The 27,513-nt window shown below is 45.6% G+C and overlaps 1 protein-coding gene across 10 annotated transcripts; it reads right to left on the bottom strand.

Annotated features, from left to right (window-relative positions):
* Positions 1–489: 489 nt before the first annotated feature.
* On the bottom strand, positions 490–27,095 carry LOC108023420 (guanine nucleotide-releasing factor 2). 10 transcript variants are annotated; one of them, XM_044093675.2, is made up of 15 exons: positions 26,716–27,095; positions 8,686–9,270; positions 8,432–8,622; positions 7,835–8,370; positions 7,592–7,773; positions 7,292–7,486; positions 6,264–6,899; positions 5,614–5,637; positions 4,282–4,393; positions 3,550–4,199; positions 3,270–3,438; positions 2,605–3,186; positions 2,414–2,539; positions 2,215–2,346; positions 490–2,158 (listed from the first exon to the last, which is right to left on the bottom strand). In XM_044093675.2, exons 1-15 carry the CDS (start codon positions 26,735–26,737, stop codon positions 2,029–2,031), a joined length of 4,272 nt encoding a protein of 1,423 aa, XP_043949610.1. In that variant the 5' UTR covers positions 26,738–27,095; the 3' UTR covers positions 490–2,028. The 10 variants fall into 10 exon arrangements, with proteins under 10 accessions (XP_043949610.1, XP_043949609.1, XP_016948384.1 ...); XM_044093674.2 differs by lacking the exon at positions 26,716–27,095 and adding an exon at positions 22,178–22,828; XM_017092895.3 differs by lacking the exon at positions 26,716–27,095 and adding an exon at positions 10,067–11,401.
* Positions 27,096–27,513: the final 418 nt, after the last annotated feature.

The following is a 27,513-nucleotide window of genomic DNA, read 5'->3' as shown; positions in this document are numbered from 1 at the left end:
AAACGAAAATTGGTCAAAAAATAAGTTTCCTTAAAAGTGGCGGGGATCGTTAGCCTAGATTTTAAGCTGCCCAAGACAGTCGGCTTTTTGTTGTGCGCCTTGATTTGACGAAATTATAGAGATAAAACCGGATGAAAAAACGTATTTTTCGTGCAGAGAATGCTACTCCCATTTTTTGTCCAAAAATACCACTATTTTGGTCGGTAAACTGCGAAATGGCGCCAGAAAAAGGAGTTTCATACCTCGCTGAGCTCGCAATAAAATTCCCAATCAACTGGCATTTAAATCTGAAAATAAAAATTTTTGAAAAAAAAAGGTGAGACAGCCCCTGCTGAAAATGCGTTATTCGGTCAAAAATCAATTTCTTAAAATATAGCCTTGGCTTATAGCTGCTTAAATCAGTTGCAAAATTGGTAGGAACTCCTGGAAATTCATAAGGACGTATAATTTGCATACCATCCCACTCCCCAGTAAAAAGTCATTTTGCGGTTAAAGGAAAAATACATTGATTGTGGTAGCTATTTTCATTCTTCTTACGAGTACACGCATAACATTTAGTTACAAATACATTTACAATTGAAAATTTTCTCTACATATACAAAGTATTTAGTTAAAAATAGGAGAAAAAAACGAATACAGTGTTATCCTTAGGTCGTTAGCTTAGTAAACATAATTTATGCGCCAGCGGCAGCGGAAGCGGCAGCAAAAAGAGGACCGAACTCACTTAACACAAATGAATATTCACTCTCTAGTATAGTAAATGGCTATGGTGACCGGGAATTAAATTCTTCAAGTAAGCAGCCTTTTTTCTTTTCCCATTGCTAAATAAGAAGACAATGTTTTCAGACGAGACAGCGCGCTGCCTAGTAAAAGCAACTGAGGTCGATTCAGTTTCGCTTTCATTCAGCTTTCACTCTGCTCCAGAATAGTCTCTAGCTTAATGTTTTTACACGCAATATCAGTATCAATAAATTTATTCCTTGCAGAATCGAAAGGAGGAGTCAAAAGCTTTATTTAGAACTATTATTACATGCCCATAAATATGTTGTTTATGTTAGTCGTACATTTAAAAGCAAATTGAATTTAGGTAATCTCCCGTGGGTTATCTTTTCGTTTTTCTTTTGTTTCTTTTTTTGTAACTTTAAAAGTTGCTTCGATTAATTGAGTCGCGAAATGATTGATTTGATTTTTGATTGATTTGATCGACACCGCTTCTGGTTTCTGTTTTTCTGTTTTTCCGCACTCTGAAATCCGAATTCGCTTTCGGGGTTTCGAGTTGATTTTCATTTTCCTTTTCAGTAACTTCTAACACACAGGGTATTTAATATTGGTTGCTTGAGAGAGTTGCATATACGCGCTTTGTGCTTGGTGGCTTTCGCTTGGTGTCCTGCTCGTGGATTGCATCGATTCAGAGTCCGAGATACGCTACAAGTATCTTCGAAGTCGAATATAGATGTCGGTTGGCCTCTACGCCCACGTGCGCGTAGCTCGCTTTCCAAAAATTCGTTGTGTTCTTGTGTAAAAAGAGATCTCAAAACAAAAGCGAAAGTTGCTGATTTCTCTGCTGATTGGTTGTCTCTGGTGGTCTTAAGTTGGTGTTCTAGTGCTGGCAAAAGTCCGTGAAAACTCTTGGGACCTGTAGATAGGGACTCGATTATTGGTGGGGAGTTTAGCTGTCTAGAGCTTAATAGTTAAACTACAGATCGGCTCGTATTTGTACGCGGCTGCGGCTGCGGCTACGGGTGTCCGCATCCGCATCCGTTTTTGAATCGCTATATCTTATGTAAGTATATGTATTTCCGACCCGGCGTCGGCTGGTAACTATAGCTAGATATCTTGTATAATTGTATATATATAGACAGAGAATAGCGAACATTATTGCTCAGACCCATTAGAATAGTTGTCGGCTGCTCCCGATGATGCTTCTCCCAGACGTGGCAACCGTTTGCACTGTTTAATTAATGTTTTGTATACGTATATATTCTGTAATATATAATATTGGTGTTCTGCTGTTGCTGCTGAAGACTACTAGTTAACTGGGCGACGGCCGCGCGGCTTGATCTTCTCGGATATCTGCCACATCTCCTCCTCGCCCATAAAGTCCTTGAAGTTATCGAAGAAGCGTATGATGCGCTCGTTGCGTCGAAATGGATAGGCACTGTGGGAGGATCGGGTTAGCTCAGATCTTGGGTGCTTTACATGCAGATAGATTACCATTTCTTAAAACGTTTCATGTTGTCGATTATGTTGTACTGCTGCCAGCGCTTAGAGAAGTTTATGACGCCCTTGGACAGGTAGTCCTGGTTGCCCACATGCACGAACGTCAGGTCCTGCAGAATCAGGCCGCTGCAACAAAACGAGCTCGTTAGTTTGGCATAGGTTTAGGGGTTATCGAGGATAGCAGCCTTCTTACATATAGGGTATGCAGGGCGGATTGGTTTCGGCCAGGGCCTGGCGATAGGCCCGAAAACTGGAGCTGGAGTCGATGAGGGCGCAGAACGAGCGCACTTCTTCGGTGATGCCCTTTTGCCACTCCAGTCTAGGGGAGAAGAGGTCACATATATATTCAGGATAATCACTACATTTCCATTATACTGGACCCACCTTCTTATGGGACCCGAGTCCAGGGCCGACAGCAGCGCCAGATACGAGTTGTAGTTGTTCATCTTGCGCAGGTGCTTCATGATCTTGATGAACTTGTTCACATGCTTCTCCCGCTCCTTGGCGTCCTGCAGACGCAGGATCTTGGAGCGCGCCCAGTAGGACATCTTGTTGAAGTGCTCGGTGAACTTGTTGAGGTTGGGCGACTTCTCCTCGCACTGATCTTTGGCAAATAGTAATACTTCTGGTATCTCGATCTTCGTGAACAGCTCGGCGTCCAGCAGCGTCATCTGTTCGGCGATCTCCAGCGACTTGAGGTCCAGCAGGCTAGGCTGGTTGCCTGCTCCGCCTCCTCCGCCGGCTGCACTGCCTCCACCACTCCCGGCTAAACCCGATCCGGCTGCACCACCGGCTCCGCCCAACTCAGCTCCGCTCAGGCCGTACATCTTGGGCTCCTTGTACAGCGTCACCTTCTCCACGAACTTGTTGCGCAGCAACTTGGCCGGGTAGAGCTGGCCAGAGCAAATCAACTGATAGACAAACTCAACCAGCAGGCTCAGCAGCTGGCTGGTGAGATCCGTCAACCTGGATGGCGAGGTGAGCAGGAGGATTAACAATTTTGTTAGACACCGTTTCAATCCTGATTATCCCCAGGACCGGGAACTCACGTTAGATCGTTGACGACTCGGACCAGCAGCGCAAAGGTCTCCTTGGCGGCCTTCTGCTTGTTGTCCTGCACTTGACAGAAGAAGTATGTGTAGCGATGGGTCAGCTTCTCGATCACGTCGATCGGCTGGATGAAGGTGCGGAAGGTGGTGATGAAGGCCTCGCAGAATGCTGCACGAACGGCATGGAAATGGACAGAGACAACAGAGGTGTTGGGTAAATGACCATGCGAATGGGATTTGGTATGTATGTGCCGCTTCTGCTTGCGCTGCGAATGCCTACCATTGTCGGCGACCTTCTGGACACGGCTGGCGTGCACGATGAGGGCGTCGATGTGGCCACCCTTCACATCGGGCCCGTCCTCCTCCCTCTTCTTGAGTATCAGGTACCGTGTGATGTTGACCTCCTCCAGCATGTTGATCAGCATCTCCTCCCCCACCTCCTCGTCGGCGGCGGCCTCCTCTGGCTTGACAGCCTCGTCGCCAGCGACTCCTGGCAGAGGCACCACCGTTTGCTCCTCCTCGAGCAATTGGGGTGTGCTAATCGGCTGACCGACACTCTCCACGTCCTCGCCCACGCCCACCTCGCCGGGGAGCTGATGCGAGTGGCAGTAGAAGGTCTGGCCGTCGTCGATGGCGCTAACATTCTCATTGCTGTCCAGCACGGGCGACCTGAGCTCCGGCATCGCGTCCTCGCTGGCCAAACCATCGTGCAGCTCCTCGCAAACGGTGGCCATACGGCTGTCCGGCCTGCCCATCGACCCGTTCTCGGCCAGCGTCGGCTTCGGACTCGGCGGCGGCGTGGTCACAATAATGGGCTGCAGCGAGGGCGACGATCCCATGTTTGTCGCCATGCGCTGCTTGTAGTTCTTTGGCGGCAGGGCGGGCGGCATCTCCAGCTCCGGCGACAGCTCCTTGCTCACGGACATGATGCTAAGGGGAGGGTGATACCAAAAGAGGAGCACACATTAGTATTGATTTGCAGACAGTCGCTGCCAGATACAACTTTACTCACTTCATGGTCTGGCTCTGCGTGAGGTTGCGACTGATGTTGTAGGCATGCACCGTGTGGCGGTGCTGCTCGATGGACCGCGTGGACGCCGAGCAGATCTCCATGTAGGCCAGAACTGTGTGCGGTAGGGAGAGGCAGATCGTTAGCAAGTCATCACTGGCACGGGGTGAACAGAAACCAAAACTAAGCCGATCGATCGATGGACTAGATCCTTGGACCCGCGCACAGAGGTGGGTTACACATAGGCACCGGGGTCGGGGTCTGTTGTCTGTTTACCAGGTCTACAGGAGTCGCATCACAACGAGCAGTAACAGGAACGGTTAACAACACACAGCGGGGTATATAGAGCGGGTTCTTGGGGTTTAGATAGTTGGACATGTGGACGTTGGACAGGAGACACAGTGGGTTAGGCGGAGCGAAAGGGAAGCCAGAGAACTATAACTAAATCTAGGACTAGGGCTTACGAGCGGGAACTGCAAACAGGTGGCTGCTCGGGCGCCAAGTCAAAACCAAAGCGGCGCAGCAGCGAAATTAACAGCGGAGCGAGAAGCCTGCAGCGAACTCGAAATGCTCTCTCCAAGGCGGTTCGGTTTTGGGATTAAGGATTCACATGTTTTCTTTGTGCTCATAAAAACGCTACCAATTGTATTACACATTTTGGGAAATTCTAGAATTCATTTTGTTTCGGGTGTTTTCTCATTTTGACAGCTCTAGGAGCAATAATACAGAACCCTTGAAAAATATTCTTATGCTGAGAAAATTATGACGATCTCAAAATGAGTACATGTATTCTAAAAATATTTAAATTATTACGTTCTCAATTTGAGTAATCGTATTCTCAATAGACTCACTCATTTAAAGTAAAATAACTTAAATTGATCAGAAAATTTTAAATTTTTGGAAATGTGCTTTTCAAGAAATTTTGTTCGTGTACAATAATTCTCAATTTGAGAGGAAATTACTTTAATAAATCTCTCTTTTCTTTAGGATTCAAGATTAAAACATTTTCTTCATTTATGATATAAAAAATAGTTTCCTTTACTCCATGTACGCTTATTTCCCAGCATATTTTCTAGTCGGATAAGTCAAGGAAACAGACGGTGAATGGTTTAGGAATCTTTTTTTATAATACAGCTTAATTTAAGCCAAATAGAGTGCCGTGGAGAGTTAAACAGAGCATTGCGAGCCCTCCAAGGGCGTCGAAAAAGTTTGTTTTGTGGGTGATTTTGTTTCGTTTTCGTTTTTGTTTCGGTTTTTGTTTTTGGCATTTGGCAGCAAAAGTTGGCTTAGTGTTTTTGTTTCGTGTTGGTCCTCTAGTAACACACACAGACTTACCCGAAAAGGCCACACTTTGAAACACTAGATGTTGGTTGGAACGATAATTTAGATGGGTTAGACTCTTGCGTACAACAATTTGGCAAACTTTCTTGTCGCCAGCATTTCTAAGGGGTTTGCGATAATGCGGGTGGTATGTGCTATAAATAAAACGGGTCTTAAAGAAACAAACAAATCTGAATCTCACAAACGGACTGCGCCGACTGGCCACCAATAGGAGGTGATGACTGTTGACTGATTGACTGTTTACTGGGCTGACTGACTGACTGATTGGAGGTCTGATTGTTGTGGCGAGTGTTTCGTCTGATTTTGTCTGGGCCTAGCTTCAGATGGAGTTGCCTGTGCGATGGGTGTGTGATGGATGCCGCATACGAAACGGGACTGTGATGAGGGAAGCCCTTGAATGCGCTCAACAAACACCCACTAACTTACCGCTCGGCCTGGCCTGGGCGGTTCCAAAAAGTATACAAAATCAGATGAACGTAATATACACAATATAGACAACAGAACATACAGATACACACACGGTACGAGGAGATGCAGAACCAACCAAAGGGCAACCAAAATCAAAAGGAAAACGGAAAAAATAAGAAAGAAAAGTAGGGAAAATCGATGTAAGTAGAGTGTGCATCGTGGGCAAACCGACTTACTGTGCTTCTTCTTCATGGGCAGCGGCGGCGGCTCCTGGTCCGCCAAGTGGCGCTGGTCGAAGGCGCCGCAGCTGCCGGTGCCCTCGATCAGGCTGTGGTGCTTCGAGGGCCAGTGCTGCAGCTGACTGCTGCAGATGGCACTGTGCTGATGGCCCATGAGGTGGTGGTGCGGCGACAGCTGCCGCATCTCGGGCATCTCCGACTGGCTGCTCCGGTGGCTGGCCCAGCCGGAGGAGGAGGACTGCGCCTCGTCCAGCTCATCGCCGGCCCCGGTCGACTCGTGGCGGGTTAGACTGCTCCTCTGGACGCTCTTCGGCGGCAGGGCGGGCGCCAGATCCGCCGCCACCACCAACGCACTCGTCGTCGACGTCGTCTGGTGCTGCTGCTCCAGTTCGCTGGTGGTGCTGCCATAGCCGGTGCTGGTGGTGGCGCTGCTGCTGCTGTTGGTTGTGCAGCTGGTGGCGGTGCAGCTGCTGCTGCTCGACGAGATCTGCCGCTGACTGTGCGACACAGACTGGCTAATCTGCTGGTACTGGATGCTGCTGCCCACCGCCGTCGATATCGCAATGTCCGAATTGCTGCTGGAGGACTTCGTGGAGGAGTGCACACTCTGGAACTCGCGCATCGAGACGAAACCTGCCGGGGGAAGGTGGAGAGAGAGGTTTAAAAATAGGCCATAACTTAGCATACGTTGCGGGGAATGGGAAGCCAAATCCAAAACCAAGCGGAAATTAAAGAATATACACAGGGAAAGTGGGAAGGGCAGGATAGGCGGTATAAAGAAAAGGTTGGAGGTCAAACTATTTACAGCAGCTATCGATGTGTGTGGGAAGTATATACAGAAGGCCCAAAGGCCAAAGCTCTGAGTGCTCAAACTTATTTTCTAATGGTATAAAGCCTTACAAAATAAAATGGCGTCTTTACAAAGCGCATTAAGTGGATCGGAGGGGTGTATTTCGCCAGGTGCAACGGATACAAAATTATACGTAAAGCGGGATTGTAAGTACGATGATAGATGTTCTGGGTACCCGATTCGTTTGAGTGGCGATTGCTGTTAGTCTCCCCGCCACCAGCCGCTGCAGCAGCTCCGCCCTCGGCTGCTCCAGCTGCTCCAGCTCCTCCAGTTGCGCCAGCACCAGCATTGGCACTAGCAACTCCTCCACCCATACCAGCACCACCACCGATCGGTTGGGGTGCCTGTACTTTGTCCTCCATGGCGGCGCCTGCGTAAGCGGTGGATTCTATACGGAATTCGTTGGTTGTGGGGGCCACCACTTGGGTTGGGCAGAGTGAGGGGGGCGGTGGCGCAGCGCGGCGACAATACTCACTGTAGCTGACCAGCTTGTCCATGTCCTCGTCCAGCATGCCCGGTATCTTTGGAAACGGCCTCAGCTGCTGCTGCTGCTGTTGTTGGTGGTGGTGGTGGTCCTCCTCCTCCCGCGAGTGATTCAACGCCGAGTCAAAGGAGCACTGACTATTCTCGTCCGGGGACCGCGACCTCACTGATAGGCTGTCAGGGGAAATGGATACTAACTATGGCTGGATAATAAGCAAACACAGAGGCCACTCACCGATCCACGCCATAGTTTAGCAGCGAGATGTTGCAGTCCAGGTCCGAGTTGATGCTGATATTTGTCGACTGGCCGTAGGGCAGCGGGCTGGCCTGATTGGAGGTGGATGTCGACGAAGAGGAGCCCAGTGGCCCGGCGCCCGGTGGTGCCACGGGCTGACTGCGTCGCTTGGGGGGCAGAGGCGGCGGATTACTGGCTCGATTGGGTAGCGGTGGCTTTGGCGGTGGACTCGTGTCGCGCAGGATGCTTTCGGTGCTATGGGAGCCGCGCATGGGGTTGACATTGTGCTGCTCCAGAATGTCGCGCTCCTTGGGTGTGAGCGCTATGTCCGGCAACGAAGTGCGCTGGCCAATCGAGTCGGCGACTGAGACGCGCATAATGCCCGTGCCCGGCACATGACTCATGACTCCCGGCGAGGCGGTGACCTTGCCCATGATCTCGGCCGCAGCTCCGATGCCGCCCAAGCCAGAGCCGCTATAGCGAAAGGCGCACTGATCCTGCTCCTTCAGCTTGCCCTGCGCCAGCGTAACGAGATTCTGTGGGAGAACAAAGGTGTGCATTAAAAGCTTGTCTACAGGGACTGGGCCTATGACTCACCCGCACGGCATCCTCCAGAAGATCAATGACCTCCCGCACATTCTTGTTGCTCAGGGAGGCGCACTCGCCGCTCTCCTCGGAGAGCATCACCTCGTCGCAGAGTTTGATAAGCTTGCCCAGGCTCTGGTAAACCTGCTGCGTGGCTCCGCTCATGATGGCACTATTTTCATTCAGGGTGTACGTTTGGATCACTGTGAGTGAAAAGGATTAGTCAATCAAGCCGTGGAGGCGCCAATTAAAGTAGAGATACCCACCGGAGTACATGCTGGCAATGGTTTCCAGAATGACCGTGCCGTTGCCCGGCAACACCTCCAACTTCTTCTTGAGTATGACATCCCGGAAGTGCTTCAGCGCATTCGAAATGTCCTTGACGTGCGTCTCCAGCGTCTGGGTGGAGCGCTGCACCTCCTCGGTGGTGGGCGGCGCCTTCGAGCCGTGCTTGGTGCGCGGACTGTGCGGCGAGTGGGAGCGACCCAGGGTGTTGTTGGTGGTCCGCATCAGGGAGATCTTCTCGATGAGGTCGTCCTTGAAGGAGCGCGCCCGGCGCGCTAGCTTGGTGCCCTTTAGGCTGTTTTTGTGGCCCGACGACCCGGCGCTGGGTGGTGCCGGCGGCACTCCACTCCCTCCTCCCACTCCTCCGACCCGACTAGATCCTCCAGGCGTTCCCTGCTGCTGCTGAAGCTGCCCGTGATGGTGGTGCGTGGGTGGTGGCGGGGTGCACGCGGCGGAGTAGCCGCCGCTGTTGATGCTGTTGTTGCTGCTGCTGCTGCAACCGCCACCGCCCACTCCGATGCCACTGGAACAGGTGCCGGGCGTGGACGGAGAACTGATGCTGCCGTCTGCAAGGGGAACAAAAGCAAGGATCCATGAGTCGGTGTTTTTTAAACTTATCTCTATATATGGGTTTTCAAAAGTCTGATGAAAAAGGATGGGTCGATTAATAGAGTAGGAATCTATTTATTATTATATACTAATTTTTAGGAAGATCTTTCTAAGGATAGGTTCAGAATAGGTCGAAGATGATAAGAGCTAAGACTAACTCTGAGTAATCTAAGAAGAAAACATTTTCACGGAGTAGCATTTTTCAAATAAATGTTGTACTCAAATTTATTTTATATTTCTAAACCATGACTTTCATGACTTGTTTGGTGGGCAAACATAAAATCTTTCCCGCTGAGCAGCATTCTTGAATGCCAAATCACAAATCAAAAGCTGCCTCATTCATGAGCCACAATCTTCTGCAATATAAGGCAACGTACGTATACTAGGTCCCCTTTATTTCACTTCTTTTTTGGTCAAGTAAAGTGAATAACTTTAAGTCACTGAATAAATTATCTGCATATAGTAATTGTTGTAAGTATATAATACTTTTAGCAAACTCAGTAATTCAATAAATTTTGTATAAAAATTTTGTTGTTTCTTTCTCCACAGTTAATAAGTCGAATAATTACAGCCGATGCTGTGAAAATTCCCACCATTCCCACATCGCAATCGTTCATGCGTGCCCCGCCATTTGAATAATTTGGAACTTTTTAAGTGGCCCAGCAGCGGTCAGTGATCAGCGATCGGTAGAGGCCAAAAAACCGAAGTCCACCACCCACCAAGCGAAAACCCCGGCGAGTAGCTTTCACTTACGGCACACCGCATTCTTGAGCGGCACAGGTGTGTCCATCTCCATATCGAACTCCCTATCCACGGCCCCAGCCATATCCACATCCACATCCACATCCACATCCACATCCATCTGCTGTGGAATCGCTGGCGTTGATAGCGCCAATCGTGCCAGCTTTTTGTGCTTGCGACGTCTGTGGAATTTGATGCTATGCAACGTGTTGCCGGTACTGATGTTGCAGGTGCTGCTGTTGCTGTTGCTGCTTGGACTGCGATTGCTGTGGTTGTTGTTGTCGTCGCGCGGCGACCACGACTGCCGCTGTGTCTTCCACAGACACCGATGGCGCTGGTGGTGATGATGGTGTCCATGATTCGGACTGGCAGTCAGATTTGGAGGCAATTGCTTGACCGTGTACGAGTAGAAACGCCAGCGGTCGGCCAGCGCGCAGTCGCTCAAAAAAGATTCATCAAACTGCGGCATATTGCATAATGGCCAGCTAATGCAGCAACATCAGCGTCCACATAACGCATAACAATTTGTTGTGGTTAAAATGTTTGGCCAAAACGAATGCGCCGACAGCAAAGACAGCTCGACGCGCGGCCGGGCTGATTTCACCAATACCAAATACCAAATAGCGAATACCGATAAGCGATAGCAGCGGCAGCAACATCAATTTCGTATGAGACTGTTGATTTAAGCGATTGCCGATTACAAAATCATTTTTGGGCCATGTTTTACACTGATTATTTCACTTTCCATTCGCCCATTTGGGCATAAACGCACTTAAGGAAGTTTCGGCCACTGATAAAAACAATATCCGATAAGCGCTTAAAGCGAACACTGATTAAAATATTTTACAATCATGCTTTTCTGGCAAAATAAAGCCAAGATACACTTTATCCGATAACCGATAGCAATTAGGGCGATTACCGATTTTTCCGATTTATTTAGTCAAATTTTCGTGTCATTACTTCAACGGGATTGTGCTATCTCAGACGTAATCCTCTGTAAGAGCCTCCTTCCCTTTTCAACACACGACTTCCGCACTTCTCTAATCAGTCGCCATTCACCAGCAGCACTTTTGGCATTTTAATATCAACAGGCTGATTGATTCAATCACCGATAACCGATAAGCAAGCACTTTGCTGCACTTTCTGTGCAATTTCCTTCACTTTCAAGAGCAATTTGCCGCTTTTTTCTTTGATATTTTCCATCTATCTCGTTGTCGCACCGCCCCCGCAGTCGCCAATCTCTCGGGTTGGCCTCTGGGTGAGATGTTGATTAAATAAATCACAAATAAAAATGATTATATTTAGACGCTGCCGCCGCCGCTCTGTGGCTGATGGGCGATGCTGATGCTGATGGTGGGGCTGATGTTGCTGCTGTCGTCAGCTGTCGCCGCCGTCGTCGTCGTCCGTTCGCGCTGTCGTTGTCGACTGGAAAGCGCACTGAACTATGAAAATCCGCAAGCGGGCAAGAGCACAAGACCTGGCAAAAGCGAGTGTCCGAGTCTTGGAGACCCGCTAACCGGCCGACGGCAATGGCAACACATTAGCAATATAGCAATAGCAATGGCAATATAGCAGCAGCAACAGCAACAGCAAGAGCCCCAGCAGCAACATAAGCAGATACGGCAGCAACACGAGAGCCGCCGAGGAAAAGAGCCCCAAATGGCACTTGCCCACCTAGCCATCGGCCTCTCGCCATCTCTCCTGATCTCTCCTGCTCTCGCCACAGATCGCTCTTTCTCCCAATATTCAATATCACACAAAATCCAAACACATTCACCTCACTGATAGCCAAGGCGGTGTACAAAATTTCACATTTGCGCCGGATCAATTCAATAAGTTTTTAAATATTATTCCATATTTTAAAGGTCTTATTCGATAGTATGAATATCGACTTGGGTTGATTTATGATAGATTCAGCTACGCTTAAAAGTCAATCGATAAAATATACCTTGCTTTCCTTGATTTATTTAACGTTAATCGGTTCAATGCCCTTTAATATATTGGTTAGATTTCTTAGAGATTGATTTAACCGATACAAATCGATTTTTATTGATTTACGATAAATTCGATTACATATATGTTGATAAATACTTCCTTACGAATTAAATTAAAAACCCTATACTTTATTTGATTAATGATAATGATTTTCAATACCCGTAATATAGATTCCAAATTTTGGAGGGTTGATTCGATATCTGTTTAGAACTGATCCCTATTTTTTGGTTCAAGAGGAGAATACTTGTTCACTTTTTTTGTATTTTCTCAGGTTTCGGTCGCTCTAGATTTCTTGCGGTGCAGGCAGCGGTTGGCGGCTCTTTCGCCTGGGAGGCTGCTCTCTCCACCGGCAGAGCTCTCTGCCAATTATCAATCAGCTGGCACACCTGAGAAAGAGCCGAGGAGCCGCAGGGCTGGGGTGGTGGTGGGGGCGGTATTTGGGGGCGGCAAAGGGGCCAAGAGACGACTCTGGGCGGATTTCTTCAATTTGCAAGTGCCGCTCGTGACTTGCCTTGGAAATGAACTAGCTGCTGCGCAAATGGGCGAAAATCGAAGGCGTCGCCAAAAGTAAATACAACAAAATACATACTTTTATAAAAAACAAAACAAAAAATAAATATCGTAAGCAAAGGCATACAAAAGCTCAAAAAAAATCCCCAGTACCTGAAAAAACCCGAGTGGATCGGGCTAGCGGCTGAAAAGAAAGGTAGTCATCGTCGCCGGTCAGTGAGTTAAGGTTGTGGGTGCGTACCCAAAACCTTGGGCTAAGGTTAAGGTCAATGTGGAATGCTGACCTATGACCATGGCAATATAAAAAGGATTACAATATCACTACCGGGTTTAGGTATTCTGTTCGATGGTGGGGAAAATCAAGGTCAGTTCCTCCCTCGCGCTTATAACAAATTTTAATTCCCCGAAATGCCTTCGTTCCAACTTTTCATTTCCGATCTTAAGTTGTGATTGCTTCCATAGCTGTTATGACAGCTCATAAGCGTTTTATCAAACGTTGAATAAATTTAATTTTATACAAATGATTTGGGAAATGTTTACAAATTAAAAACATACAGTCATCAAATTCAGTAAATCAACAATAGAGTTACAAAAAGTCTTTAAAAACCCCAGGAAAACACACTATCATTTACCAAAACAGCAGAAATTTAAAAAATATATTTAATAAAACAAATAATTTCTCAGTTCAGCACAGTTCTGGAGAATCGAATAAAAAGAGGTCCAGCGAATCCGACCTACTAAGCTTATCAAGAAATGTTTCACAACATTTCTAAGAACCAAAAATTGCACAAACATTTCTAATTCTGACCTAGTGCCCGAAATGGGCATTGCTTATACACCCAAACACTTCCCTTGCCATTGGCACCCACTCCATTAGAAGCATTAGAAGTCACGTTCACCCAATTAATTTGGCACACCGCAGAAATGGGAAATGCAGAGAGCAGACGGAGACCCAAAAACCAAACCCGATATCACTGGGAGGCGACTGCAATATCGAGTCGAGAGCCACTTTGCATGATTAGGAAATTGGATCAGGCAACGGACCCAGCGGGTTTGGAGCCACCGAGCGGGTTGGACGGGTTGGAGTCGATCAAGAGGTGCTTTCAGTTCTGGTTCTGGCCCAAAAGAAGAAAAAACACCGAAAAGAAGGCACACGCCACGAGAGTCAAGGCAGTAGATCTCAACCAACGAGAATTAGAAGCGACGAAGAAGCGAATTCTTTAGATCCTGATGTTTGGTCACATCAATTTTAACCTAAAAATTCGAATCCATTAAAAGGAGTATTGTTTTAATGATAGGTGGTAAGAGAAATTATTATATTATTTTAGTTTTAGGTAAAACTATCTAGAGAAGCTCCACTGATTCTCATTTGAGCGAATTCTTCAGATCCTGATGTTTGGTCACATCAATTCTAAGTTATAACATTAGTCCGCAAAAGGAAATTTTATTGTAATCACAGATGGTAAGGGAAACTATATATATTGTTCCAACTAGAGAAGATCCACTGATTCAGAGTTAAGCGCATTCTTTAGATCCTGACGTTTAGTCACATCAACTCTAACTTGTCACTTTATTATTGTTAATATCATATATGGTAAGGGATCCAACTACTACAGATCCAACTAGCGAAGCTCCACTGCCCCTGAAAGGAGCCGCAAACTGGGCTAGGCAGACTTAAAGCAACTGTCAAATAAAGCGATCGGATTGAGTCGGGCCGGAGAGGAGGAGTGGACACCGAAATCGGTAATTGGCACACCCGATGGAGACGACGATAATGAAGACCGTTCATAAAATCATCGGAGGCATCATCGCAATGCCGTTGGCTCGTGTATGCAAAGTCCTCGGGGCCCGCAAACTTGACCAATATTTGCGAGTGTCGCCCCTCCATGCTCGCCACATCTCCCGACCAGTTTCAATGTTGCTGTGATTGTTATTATGCAGTGAAAACAAATATTCGGTGTCACATTTAAAGAGGTATTATAATAACAAGTTCTGAGAGCTTGGCTTATAGCCTCGATTGTTTTTATCCCTTCTGGCTACGGGAAAACAAAAGTCCGAAACGGTTTTAATACATATAGAAAACCCATTTATTTCGGCGGGGAAGAGATGAGACCTGTTTGTGGGCCAGAGAACTCTTGTTTATCCCCGTGTATGGTTTTAACCAGTTTGCAGATAGAGAGACCGAGAGTTGGCCTATTAGCGAGAGCAGCCGCAAATCGCGAAATGTAAAACGAAAATAAAACCAAAACCGCACAAAGTGCGAAATGACGACTGAACGAGCACACAGAAACAGCGCATAAATAAAACCAGAGCCGAGGAATTTCAGTTCGCCTTTTGGAATGCTATGCTTTCTAACTGCCGCGATCGCGATAGTTCCTGAACATAGGAGCTCATAGCACATGTGCCCGTACATAATGTACCCGCACGCACATATGGGTGCCCAGCGAAAAAAGAAAATCCGCTCCACATTGAGCAGGGCAATCAAAATCAACTAAATGACATAAGCTGTTGGAAAACAAAGCAGCAAACGACAGAAGCGACAAATTTCCATGCAAATTGCCCATTAAAAGCAACAAAGCCCAATCTCAAGTCGAGTAGTAAAATAACTAAACGATTGAGGCTGAAATGTGCAGAGGAGCGAGTAGTTAGTTACGTATTAATTAGGAGCAGCAATTTGAGCAGCCATTAAAGCAGTGCTTCAATGAACTCGCCACTCGCTTGACCTAAGCACCGCTGGTCACAACAATAGGGATGAACTACTGCATACACGCATTATACCATAATTCAACAGACAATCTGTTGGCCCAACTATCTCAGCTGCTGTTCGGCCACCTATTGTTAGTTTAAGGCGAAATCCCAATATCATCGATGGTCTTCATAGGAAACTTGATACGTAACAGGATGTTAAGGAACTATGTCGTCTTCCTTGGTAGGTGGTAGGTGGTAGTTAAGTCATCTACTCTTAAGCAAATTGTAATATATTGGATGATGCAATGGAATAATCTACATCTTCGTTACCTATTGATTTAACAGATTAAAAAATAAAAAGTAAAAATACTATTTTCTTCACCTCGGCTGTGGAACGCAGCAAGTCCCTGTTAGTGCCAAGTTAGCTTCTCAGCTGCTAACATTGCCGGGCACATGCTAATTTACACAAAGAGAAGCGAAGTGACCAAATTTGGTGATCAAATCGGCTGTATTTAAAAATGGAACATGAGGTGGTCCTCATGATCGGTTGTTAAGCCACAATTGTGTATGGACAAATCATAACGCATTTTTCCGCAGTGTAGTTTACAATCAGGTGTGTCTGCGAAGGGCTCATGTGGATTCCATTTCATTTGACAGTCTCTGATTTATGCATGGGCATGGGTCATCAAGTGATCACGACAGGTTTTCATGCCGGTAGAGTGCATCGCATAGTACACAAACATACACCCACACGCGTGGGCAGCATGTGGTGCACTGCGAGAAAAGGGGTAGTATCTTAGGCTGACTTAAATTAGAAGCTTTGAAGGTTTTTGTGATGTATAACATTGCTAAATACTATTTACTTGCCATGTCGTACTCATTTTTTAAGCAGTTATTCAAACTTGGTTATTATAAGTTTTTATACAACATTAATTTGCACTTTCTACAGGTTTTCCAATTACGTATCCCTATGTTGTTCGGTTCGCAAGTTATAGGCAGTTGAATATTTATAGTCTCCTGACTTAACTTCGCGATTATTTCTCCCAGTGCGCTCCAACATGCTGGGTGCGAGAATGGAACTGTTGGGGACTCTTGTGCTTTTACCTTTCCCCATTCACCTTTGGCCATTTGCCCCTTTGGCCCCACCCTCGCCCCCTCCCCCTGCTACGCCCCTGACGATGACGTCACTCCCAGGTGCTGTCATCGAGCAGGCATGTGCATTTGTTTTCGTCTTGTACGGTTTCGAAGTAGTTTCTGTAGTCGGGAGAACTCAATTGGCAGCCCGTCGACAGCATGCCATTGAATTGCTGAATTACACATCATCGGGTTTATAATTCGACCCTGCCCCTCGCCCTCGCCTCTCCCCCCTACGATTCGATTACTCACTCGAGAAATGTCGCTTCGCCCGTTTGTTTTCTGTGCTGTGTGTGTGTGTGTGTGTGTGTGTTTCGTTGCTAATTTTCCAGCCGCCGTGTATTATTTAACTTTTCACCTCGCGCAAACGAACGAAAAGGCAAATGGGCACTTGCGTTCCGATACTTTCCGCCTGGGTATAGGTATATATTATGCTTTTTTGGGTTCCTAGCCGATGGAGTGCGTCGTAAATCGGTCCGCTCGTCCGTTCCCGGCGACGGTTAGATAACTTTTGAGCAGGCCCTCGTCATAATTAATAATGCGCTGCAAACAAACAGCCCGAAAGCAGCGACAACAACTGAGGAATGGCACAAACAAAAAACAACCAGAAAAAACAAAATCGAAAAAAAACGAAAAAACGGAAAGAAAACTCTCAACGCAGCGTAAACGAAAACGAAACTACAAATTTTTCGGCGCACTGAGAACAAAGGCTCTGCTCAAATGAAGAGTCCAACTCGCACTAAAATAATTTGCATGTGCCTCTTTTGCATCCTAGTTTTTCGGTGAAACCATTACTCAGAAACCGATAAGCTGCCCAGCATATGACGAATATAAATTATTACACATAATTGCTCCTCAGTTGTGTTTGCTCGAAATTATTTCCAAACTTGTACTGACCTCGCCTTGTTCCTGATTCATTCTTGGAAGCGCAGCCCCATAATACTATTCAAAGTTCTAAAAATAGGAGCCCAGTTCTTGCATTTAGTAAATCAACCTTATAGGGAAGTACTACACTTCCCTTGATTTTTTAACACTCCCTTCTTAATTCTCAAATATATAATATAAGAGCAAATCAGGGAGTGTGAAAGAATCGGCTTTTCTCGCCATGCAGGAGAGTGCGTGACCTATTTAAGTATCGTTCCCCCTTCACAGAACATACAAAACGATTTTCTGTTGATGTAAGAACAAGAATGCCCTGCCGATACTTTAAACTTTCGCTGGCCGTTTGTTTACCTCTCGGAACGACTTCTTTCTCACTGTGTAGAAGGGGTGTTTGGGGGCTTCTTCCTCTTTTTTTAACGCCTACTCCACAAGCAGAGAAGCGAGCGACAGCGAAACGGGGCTGAGAAGCCTATGGAGAATTGGAAGCGATGACGGCGACGGTGACGGTGACGGAACGATGATATGGTGGTGACCACGACGGTGACGATGTCGCCTGCTGTAACTGCTGTGCGTGAGTGGTTGTGAGTGGCGTGGGTGCCTGGGTGTCACCGCCCCACTTCAGACACTAGATGGGAAAACTAGGGGCCCAACTAGGTACTCCGCTGATCCAGGAAATGAGCAGCAAGGAAATGCAAAGTTCGGGAACCCGAAGCAGTTAGGATACTTTAATATTCCGCTCTATTATTGACATTGCATCCCATTTTAATATCTCTTCTGAAGCGAATACCTATTGGGGGCTTCGCTTTATCGGCAGCTGTAAAGCCTTTATACCACCAATATAACTATTTATAATCCCAACATCTTGGGATCGTATTCCCGTAGCACCACAATGATAATTAATCACCAGCTCTTATTTTTGTTATCCACCGTAAGTTGTGCAAATTAATCGCCTCCATAAATCTGATTATGGACTAAAGGGAAACGGTTTAAAGTGATTGGGCCGGGTGAATACCCTGCAATTAATTTGGGTTTCTCAATTCTCAATGAAAACTCTTTCACTTTCGAATGGAATGGCCCACCGCCGAATGAAATCTTCGGTTCAGTTCGATTCAATTCAAGCAGGTGGTTGTGTTGTTATAATAGTACACAAAGGGGGCCCCTCACAGACAATTCGAGGCAACTGCAACAATGTAACTGTCCAATAGACACGCTTCAGATACTCTTGGCCAGAAAGCAAGACCGAAAGCAAGACCAGAAAGGCAGAAAGACCGGTGGAAGAATGAAAGTTTCGCAGCCGAGAAGAAAGCCACGTGAGGGGGAAGCGAGACTGGGCGGCCAGGTGAACAATTATGACATAGAGCGTTGGGCTGGCGACGATGTACCCGGGCACACTATGTGTATGAAAACGAAATGAAATCCGTAGGAAAGCAAAAGTGCAGAATGGCAATTGTGTAAGTGAAAAGCGCAGAGCGGCGAGCACAAAACAGTTTAAAGAAGCCCACAATCGAGTTGACATAAACAAACACTTGTGGGGGCTGAGTGGCCAGAGGGAAAGCGGGAAAGCGCCATGTCATACGTGACCATAGATCCAACAATGGTAACACCGCAGGTAAGCCCGGCCAAGATTTCACTCGGGCGCCACTGAAAACCATCTGCCCACCACTTGTGACCACACACACACCGCGCACAGATTAAATCCATTAAATGCCGGCCAAGATATGATGACTTTCCCAACTTTATCTCCTTTGACCCCAAGGGAATGCTTGATTCGAAAGTATTTCTCTGGCGCGGGGCCCCGAACTAATATAGTCGCTTGATATTAAAAAGGTAGGACTGTGGCTCAGCACGAAAAACACATAACGCCTTAAAAGTACCACCTTTATTTGTCAGATCCAAACAACCGTCCATTAGTAGAACAACTTAGCTGCACAGGCACATTCTATTTATACTTAAACACTGCCACTTGCCGTTTTCCCTTTGACTCCGCCGCTATCTCTTTTAATCGCTGCTCATTTCAATTAAATAATTTTCAACTCGAGCGAGTCTAAAGACTATATATGTACATATAATGAAATAAAGGCATCTGTCGGCGGACACTGACTTGGTCAATTAAGAGCTTTTGCGCCCTTCTCCTGCAGTCGGCCGGTCCCATGAATAGAATGGCACCCAACTGAATAGAACTGAGAGCTGCAGAGACGCCCCCGTGGCTTCTTCTTTAAGGTCAGGGTCAGGGTCAGGGTCAGGAGGAGGCAATCGAGCCAATTCCCGGTAACCATTGACCTGCCATTCCGCATCGCATGTCACCTATCAGCCGCAAGCGGACGCATATTATTCCCAGGAACGGAATCGAAATCGGAATCGCAATTCTCCTTTGACCAGGACTCTCCATTCTTGCTGCTCCATTCTCGGTTCCCGGCGCTCGCCGTGCTTCCGTTTGGTGTCCTGGCCACAAAGCCATCAATTCCCGACACTTGTGCGCCTTTGTTTGGCCTGAATGTGACAAACAAACGCTCGGAAAAATGTTTATTCCACGGAATCGGTTTTCAACCCGGGCATATGTGTATATTTTCAGGGACAATACAAAGAGCAATTGGTACGAGTGGGTGCGACTTTTCTGGTTGATATTCCATTTAATTTCTATCCTTGCACATATTTTTCCACCTAAAAGCTGGATTTATTTCCACAAAAGGTAGTTTTCCCCGAAATAGCTTGTGCATTATATGTTTTCCCCGTGCTAATGAGTGATAGGAAAAGTTTTCCCTGTTGGTTATTGATTTATAGTGGGCGTCTCTGATGAACAGAAATAATCTACTGTTTCCTGCGGCATTATAACTATTTATAAATACGTGACAGCCGGCAGCCGCACTATATTCCCGACTGAAACACTACCTACGTCCAATCACAAATCAAAGAATTCCGTGGAAAGGACTGTGCATAAATCACATTTCAGAAGTAACCATGTGAAATAAATTTAGATTTAAATTGGGTGAAAATGGCTTTGTAAAATTAGAGTAGATATTGTTTTTATATGGTTCTTTCCTCAAGAATTAAAAATATTTTAAAATTTTTCAAAAGTTTTAGACCAGGTTAGTTACTTGCCCCAGGTGCCTCATCTAAATGCGAGTTGTGTCAACAGGTGACCCGTCAACAGCTTCCCCCTCCGGCCGCCTCCTTTCTCCCAGTTAGAAAGTGCAGTGAAAGCCAACACGAAATTGTTCAATCAACAACAATTAAACAAAACCCTTTTCATGTATACAAAATTCCCAATTCCATTTACATTCGCATTTACATATCCACCTCGCCGGTTGGAGAATGCTTTCTCACTCGTTTGCGGCATGCCAAAATGTCGTGGGCAAACCCATCGTGCCCACTTAGAAACATCCGAAGCGCTGGCAATCCCAACAATGTGGACATGTGCTGACACAGGCATGGGGCCGGCGATTAGATTAGATACCGTCGCGGTGGGCTAGATATCCGATCGGGCTAGGAACATCCAAGACCCAGTGTATTATACATAATGTCTGGGGAGCCTGGAGCCGAAAACGGTCCTGTATTGGGCCATAAGTCAACGAGTCACCCATCTAATATACCTTTCTAGATCTGAGCCACTAAAATACAAACTTGTAAGACCCTTTGTGTGGCCCAGCATCCTGTATTAATCTATGTAATATATGTAAGAGATCTGAACCACTTGCAAACTAGTAAGACTTTTCATACTGGTTTTTCGTCATGAAACATATGAATTGACGCTGAGGGTTTTCCAACTTTAACTGAATCACTTTGAAAAGATGTTCAGCTCTGTAAGTAATATATCTCAATAAGTCGGTGGCCCAATCTATCGGCAATTGATTCATCTTCCGCTTTGGACCCCGATCCATTTGGCCATTTGGCCGATTATGCTCGCCTAATTTGAGGCAATTGCAGCTGGCTGAGAATGATAAAAATGATGATTTGTCCGTCGTGGCTATTATTCTATTATCTCGACGAGCGATCGCATTCCACATCGGCATTCCACAGAGCTATCTCTCTCTACATAGGTGTTCCTGTCTCTGTCCCGAGCTCAAGGCCACTTACACATTCAACTGGAAATGAAAACTACTAGCAAAGTGGCAAACTGGAAGCGGAAAACTGAAAATTCAAAACTGGGCACTGGCAATTGTTTTGTTTGTTCGAATTGCACACAAAAATGCACATGGAAAAACAAGTGCCACCAGCTCGTTAGGTTTTTGCTACGATCTTGTTTCGTGACTTTGATCTTGAAACTTATCTACACGAGAACTCCACCCAAAAAGGGCTATCAGGTGGGGCAGTTCCCGCGATAAGAACATGATAAATTGGTTTGTTAACCTTTGAATTATCGCTTGGAAAACGTATTTATTTATGCAGCAAATTCGCAGTAATTACCTGTTCAAATCCTACGCTTGACATTAGGTAAGTCTGTCTAGACAATAGTTATAAAAAAGCCCTCTGATGAAACCCATGCAAGTGCAGGTAGAAACATTACCTAACCACCTGTGGGTCCAGATAACAAGCATTCAGCATGCAGCAATTTTTACGAGTTGCTAGTTAGTTGTTAATCCTAGGAGATTATTTTGCAGTTTACGAACATAATTAAGCCACTTGATGGTGGAAAAGCAAATTTGCAAGTGGACAACGACAGGGGATAAGTTTCATTAGTCATCGAATCACATGGGTTTTTAATAGGATAGGTGCTTTAATATCACACATATATATATGCCTGGGTGTTTATGTATACTATAACACTTATTACAAAACATAAATCTTGTAATATAAGATATATGACCTGATGATAGTACGGATCTATAGATTACACTTGCTCGGCACCGTGTTTACAACCTTTCTTATATATGAGATCCCGTTTTCTCTCAGTGCCCGCTCATTCACAATACGTACGCATGCTGGTGGCTCCATTGAGGCGCTGGTCGAGGGGCGTCGAGGGGGTCGTGGCCCCAGTCGCCGTCGCAGTCCCCATCCCAATCCCCGTTCCAGTTCCCAGATCCATCGCATCATCGGCACTGGCAGCGCGATTAAAGGGTCGCGGTTTGCGATTTTTGAAGCGCAGGCGCAGCTCCGTGTTGAGAACGCGCATTTCGTTGACGGGGCGGAAATCGATGGAAATGCCACACACACACCGCGCACCGCACACCGCACACCGCACACCTCCTCTATGAAGAGGCCGGCCTTTTGTTATTGTTTGACTGGGAGTGGGAATGGGAATTGGAATTGGAGCAAACGCATCAACGACTCCAACTCAATTTGTGGCCCGCATCGATCGCTTTTCGATCACTGATCACTGATCGCACAGCAGACACTTGAAAAAAACTGAATGAATCAATGGTTTCGGGGATCGCCCCTACACGACATCACAAGCACACATAGGCAGTGCGAATCACGAGCTTTTCATTTGTTCAACTTGACTCGATAATACTTGGTGTTCCTGTTTTGGTTTCGGTTTCTGTTTCTGTTTCGGTTTCCGCGGCCACACACCGTTGTTGTGAAAATTTCGCGTGCGACTGACCGACCGAGCTGAGCCACCCAACTCAACTCAACCCAACCCATCGAAAGCAAAGGCAAACCCAGCACAACCAACCGCCGAGCCACTGAGCGGTAAGCGGCGAGCGGTGAGAGGTGAGCGGTACGAGCCGTAAGCGATGAGCTGCGAGCGCACAACTTTTACAATCTAATCGCGCGGCCACTGGGCAGAGCAGGCGGCGCCAGAGCTGACAGTCTAGCTACTCTCGTAGTTCCACCTGCTCCTAAAACTCTAGGAGCGATGATACTGAGTGCTATAATGATATGACATGAACAATACATCCCAAGTATATACAAAAGTGCTCCTATAACTCTAGAAATGCTAGTACTCCTACTGCTATAATGATGTAACATGAACGAGGCAGTTCCCTATTGGAACATCCCAATATATATAAGAATAATGTATGTATTTACAAGTAAACTTATTTATTTGACTGCTTAGCTACTTTTCCAGCTCCACCTGATCTTTATACCTAGGAAGTGATAGTATTAATACCTGGTAACTTAAAAAGTCCATCAACTTTCTTGGCCCAAACTCTATTAGGGATTGGTAAGAATACTATACTATCCCGATTTAGACCTGGGATACCTCTTTGAAATTGTGGTTAAATTCTCTAACATCCTGCATTAAAATTTACCTCTTACAAGATGGTCAAAATTTTAGTCCATTTTCATGTTAGATTTTTTCGTGTTTCCAATGGTTTCCAGTAGGGAACCCAAAACTGCACTTCTAGATACCATAACTTCAGTAATTGTATCCCGATTTAGACGTGGGATACCTCTTTGAATTTGTGGTTGAATTCTCTAACATCCTGCATTAAAATTTACCTCTTACAAGATGGTCAAAATTTTAGCCCATTTTCATGTTAGATTTTTTCGTGTTTCCAATGGTTTCCAGTAGGGAACCCAAAACTGCACTTCTAGATTCCATAACTTCAGTAATTGTATCCCGATTTAGACTTGAGATACCTCTTTGAATTTCTGGTTAAATTATCAAACATCCTGCATTAAAATTTACCTCTTACAAGATGGTCAAATTTTTAGCCCATTTTCATGTTAGATTTTTTCGTGTTTCCAATGGTTTCCAGTAGGGAACCCAAAACTGCACTTCTAGATACCATAACTTCAGTAATTGTATCCCGATTTAGACGTGGGATACCTCTTTGAATTTGTGGTTGAATTCTCTAACATCCTGCATTAAAATTTACCTCTTACAAGATGGTCAAAATTTTAGTCCATTTTCATGTTAGATTTTTTCGTGTTTCCAATGGTTTCCAGTAGGGAACCCAAAACTGCACTTCTAGATACCATAACTTCAGTAATTGTATCCCGATTTAGACGTGGGATACCTCTTTGAATTTGTGGTTGAATTCTCTAACATCCTGCATTAAAATTTACCTCTTACAAGATGGTCAAAATTTTAGCCCATTTTCATGTTAGATTTTTTCGTGTTTCCAATGGTTTCCAGTAGGGAACCCAAAACTGCACTTCTAGATTCCATAATGCGCTCATATTTTGGCGTTTTTAACTGCACTTCAAAATCATTATGATAACATTTAATGGTCTTAGAAAAAAAAGAATTACAATGCTCTTCCATAATAAGATAATACAAACCAGGCTTTTGAAAGGAACCTATAAGGATAGTAACTCAAAGTTTGGCTATTTAAGTCAAGTCCTCTTATATGGCATTACTGTCATGATATAATTCCTTGAAAACTTATAACTATTATCTGAATCTGATAAGTAGTATTATTATGATTGATAATCTAATATATTATCTATCTATCTATCTTTGTTCTACAAAAATGTAAGCTATTTAATTTAAGAAAGGATTATAATCTTGGGCCATGTCGAGTCCTAGGCTAGTGGCAGCGAGTGTGACAGCCTCTGGCCGTTATCATCGTCAAGAGGCTCTTATCGGGCCAATGGAAACATTCAAGTCAGCTGGCGACTCTTAGATTTTGCACTCGCTAAAAAAGGTAAACACCGAACGCACTGAGCACACAAAGAAAGGCAGACGTTGTCCAAAATTGTGTTGGGTTTTTGAAATGACAATTAGTGCTCTTACCAAACAAAAGTCAACAAAAGTGAGGCCAGAACAATAAAATCCACACACGAAACAGGGAGTTTTTTGTTCTGGCAAAAAATAACAGAACGTGGAATTACAATATTTTCATACGCACTATCAAGGGGACACCAAATAAAATTGGAAATTTAATAATGAAGTATTTGCATCCCTTTAGAGAAACCCACTGATGTGGCCTTTAGGCGGGACCCCAGAAACATTAACGAAATGCGAATAAAAAGCCCTGTAAGGGCAAGTTCACCGGGCTAGCAGAGCAGCCAGCAACAAGTTCGAATGCATTTTCCTCGAAATCGGAGCTGCGCTCATTAATTAAGAGCAAAGAGTTGCCTTCGCATTGAACCAGAATCAACAGGATAATGGCGAGGCAAACAAAAGTCCAATTAAGAGTGGAAGCTAGACAGCAGGCAGTGCGATTTCCCGGAATTAATTAAAACGGCCAGCGGGATCGGGGTCAATATGCACTTGCACCGTGCATTATGCAAGCATTAATTAGAGTCCGGATTGCTTACAGTTTCACTTAGGCAGTATCAACAGGATAGTGCCCAGGTGGGCGGCGAAGGCTCCTTCTCCATCTCCCGCTCCCGGGAACCAATTAAAATGTGAAAGTCAATATGCAATTTTCGGCAAATCACTGTTCGGCTGTGCGAGTTTAAGCGGAATCAACAGGATAATCCCGAATCGACAAGGCCGCTGATGAATTTAATTAATATACCAGTTTCCAGAAAACCAATAGATAGAATAGAAGGTAAAATCAGACCGAACAAAGGACCCAACGAAGTCTGCATTTTGCAGAATCCGCTTGGCTGGTTGGAGAGATGCCCTCTTGTGCTTTTCCCGGGAAACAAGGCCTGTTTTTGATAGATTTCGGCAGAGCAGAGTCCAAAAACCAAAAGCCAGTAATTGAAATTAATAACGACTCTCTATGGATGCAGGTCTAAAGTGCATGGAAACGGTCAGCAGAAAGACTTTCCCGGGAAATCACATATTTGACGAGTGGACAGCAGCCTTCTAATATCTTCTTCCGGGAAAAGGCCACCTTTTGCCAGTTAACCAAAGGCGAAAGGTGAAAAGTGCCTTTAGAGTGCAAGGCTAGTGCAAACACAGTATCCAAAATACTAGCCTACTTTTTTGCAATCCCCAGAATGGCAAACTGACTATCCGCAGGATACAAAATATAAATTTCCAGAAATCATCATAACTTTGCAAATAAAACGGGGAAAACCATGTAGCATTTTCCCAGAACTTCCATTTAATTACTGCGACTTCCACAGGACAAGAGCAAGGTAAGCGGTGGTCAGGTACTTCCTGGAATGACTATTAGATATGCATCCATATGGATGCTGGGCATCCCATAGGCAGTGGCCTTACAGACGAAGTCAAGACAATAGGATAAATTCCAATTAAAACGCAGCCTTCATCCAGGTTCCGAACCATGCAAGTTTAGGAGGAATTTCTGGGGAAGGGGGCAGGAGGAACGAGAAAATGAAAATAGGAAGAGGAAATGAAAATGGAAAATGTTTAACACTTCTGGAAGGGCAAGAGGAAGAGGCGCAACTGCAACTGCAGCATCTAAAAGTCTAAAAATAGACTTGTTGACAGCTCCCAAAACGAGCAGCACCAGCAACAACAACAAAAGGCGTGGGAGGATGGAAGGGAGGTCGGAGGGGGATGGAACGGGAGGCAAGACAGGAGGAATGTGTGTAAACGAAACGGTAAACTGTGGAAATTGGAAGGCGAAGGCAAAGGAGAAGGAAAAGCCAAGGAGTCGCAAAGAGAGAGCGCAAGAGCAGCGAAGTGGGAGCATAATACTGACCGATTTTCTGCAATATATTCATGATGAGCCCGTGTCTTTCAGCCAGGATTCACAGATTTTCCTCATTTTCCGCCATAGCCGAAAGAAAAACACCAAATTCTCTTTCTCTCACACGCACATTTTCAGTTCTCCGCCTGCGTTGGTGTGGTGTTGCTTACACACACACAGTACAGTACACATATAAATATATGTATGTTTACGATCCGCGTTCCAAGTTCACTGAAATCCGATCGCATTCACACCGCCATTTCGGCCGGCGTCCAAAACAACTCTCGGGCGAGCCAAAAAAAATACAAAAAAATAACAATACAATTTAAAACGCGCAGCACAACAACAAAATGCGTATAGCCACCCTGTGCTGTTGTGTCTCGGAAAATTGACTGGCCGAACTTAGAGTGGAGAAAAACATCGAAACATCGGAAAACATTGTATTTTTCAGTGTTTGAAACGGACGAAACCGTAAGCAAACGTAGGCCAACGTAAGATAACGTAGGCAACGTAAGCGCCACTGTTAGATTTTAACAGCTCTGTTAAGATGGATTGAAACCTAACAGTGGCAGAGGCGCCGGGTGGAAGAGAGGAGACGGTGCCGATAACGGGCTGTTATCGGTGTTTGGTCAATTTTGCCAAGCGTTTTCGCAGGGATTTCCAGTATTTAAATACTAACTAATCCGGGGTGCCAGTCAAAGCGCCTTCGTTTTCGATATTTAGCGGAGACACCCTCCGCAAGCGAACCGTTTCAGTGTTAACAGTGCGCAGTAGCTTGAGGGAAACTATCGAGAGAACTCTGTTCAATTC

Source organism: Drosophila biarmipes, chromosome X, assembly GCF_025231255.1.
Source record: "Drosophila biarmipes strain raj3 chromosome X, RU_DBia_V1.1, whole genome shotgun sequence".
NCBI lineage: Eukaryota > Metazoa > Arthropoda > Insecta > Diptera > Drosophilidae > Drosophila > Drosophila biarmipes.
This window is presented reverse-complemented; position numbering and strand designations above follow the sequence as displayed.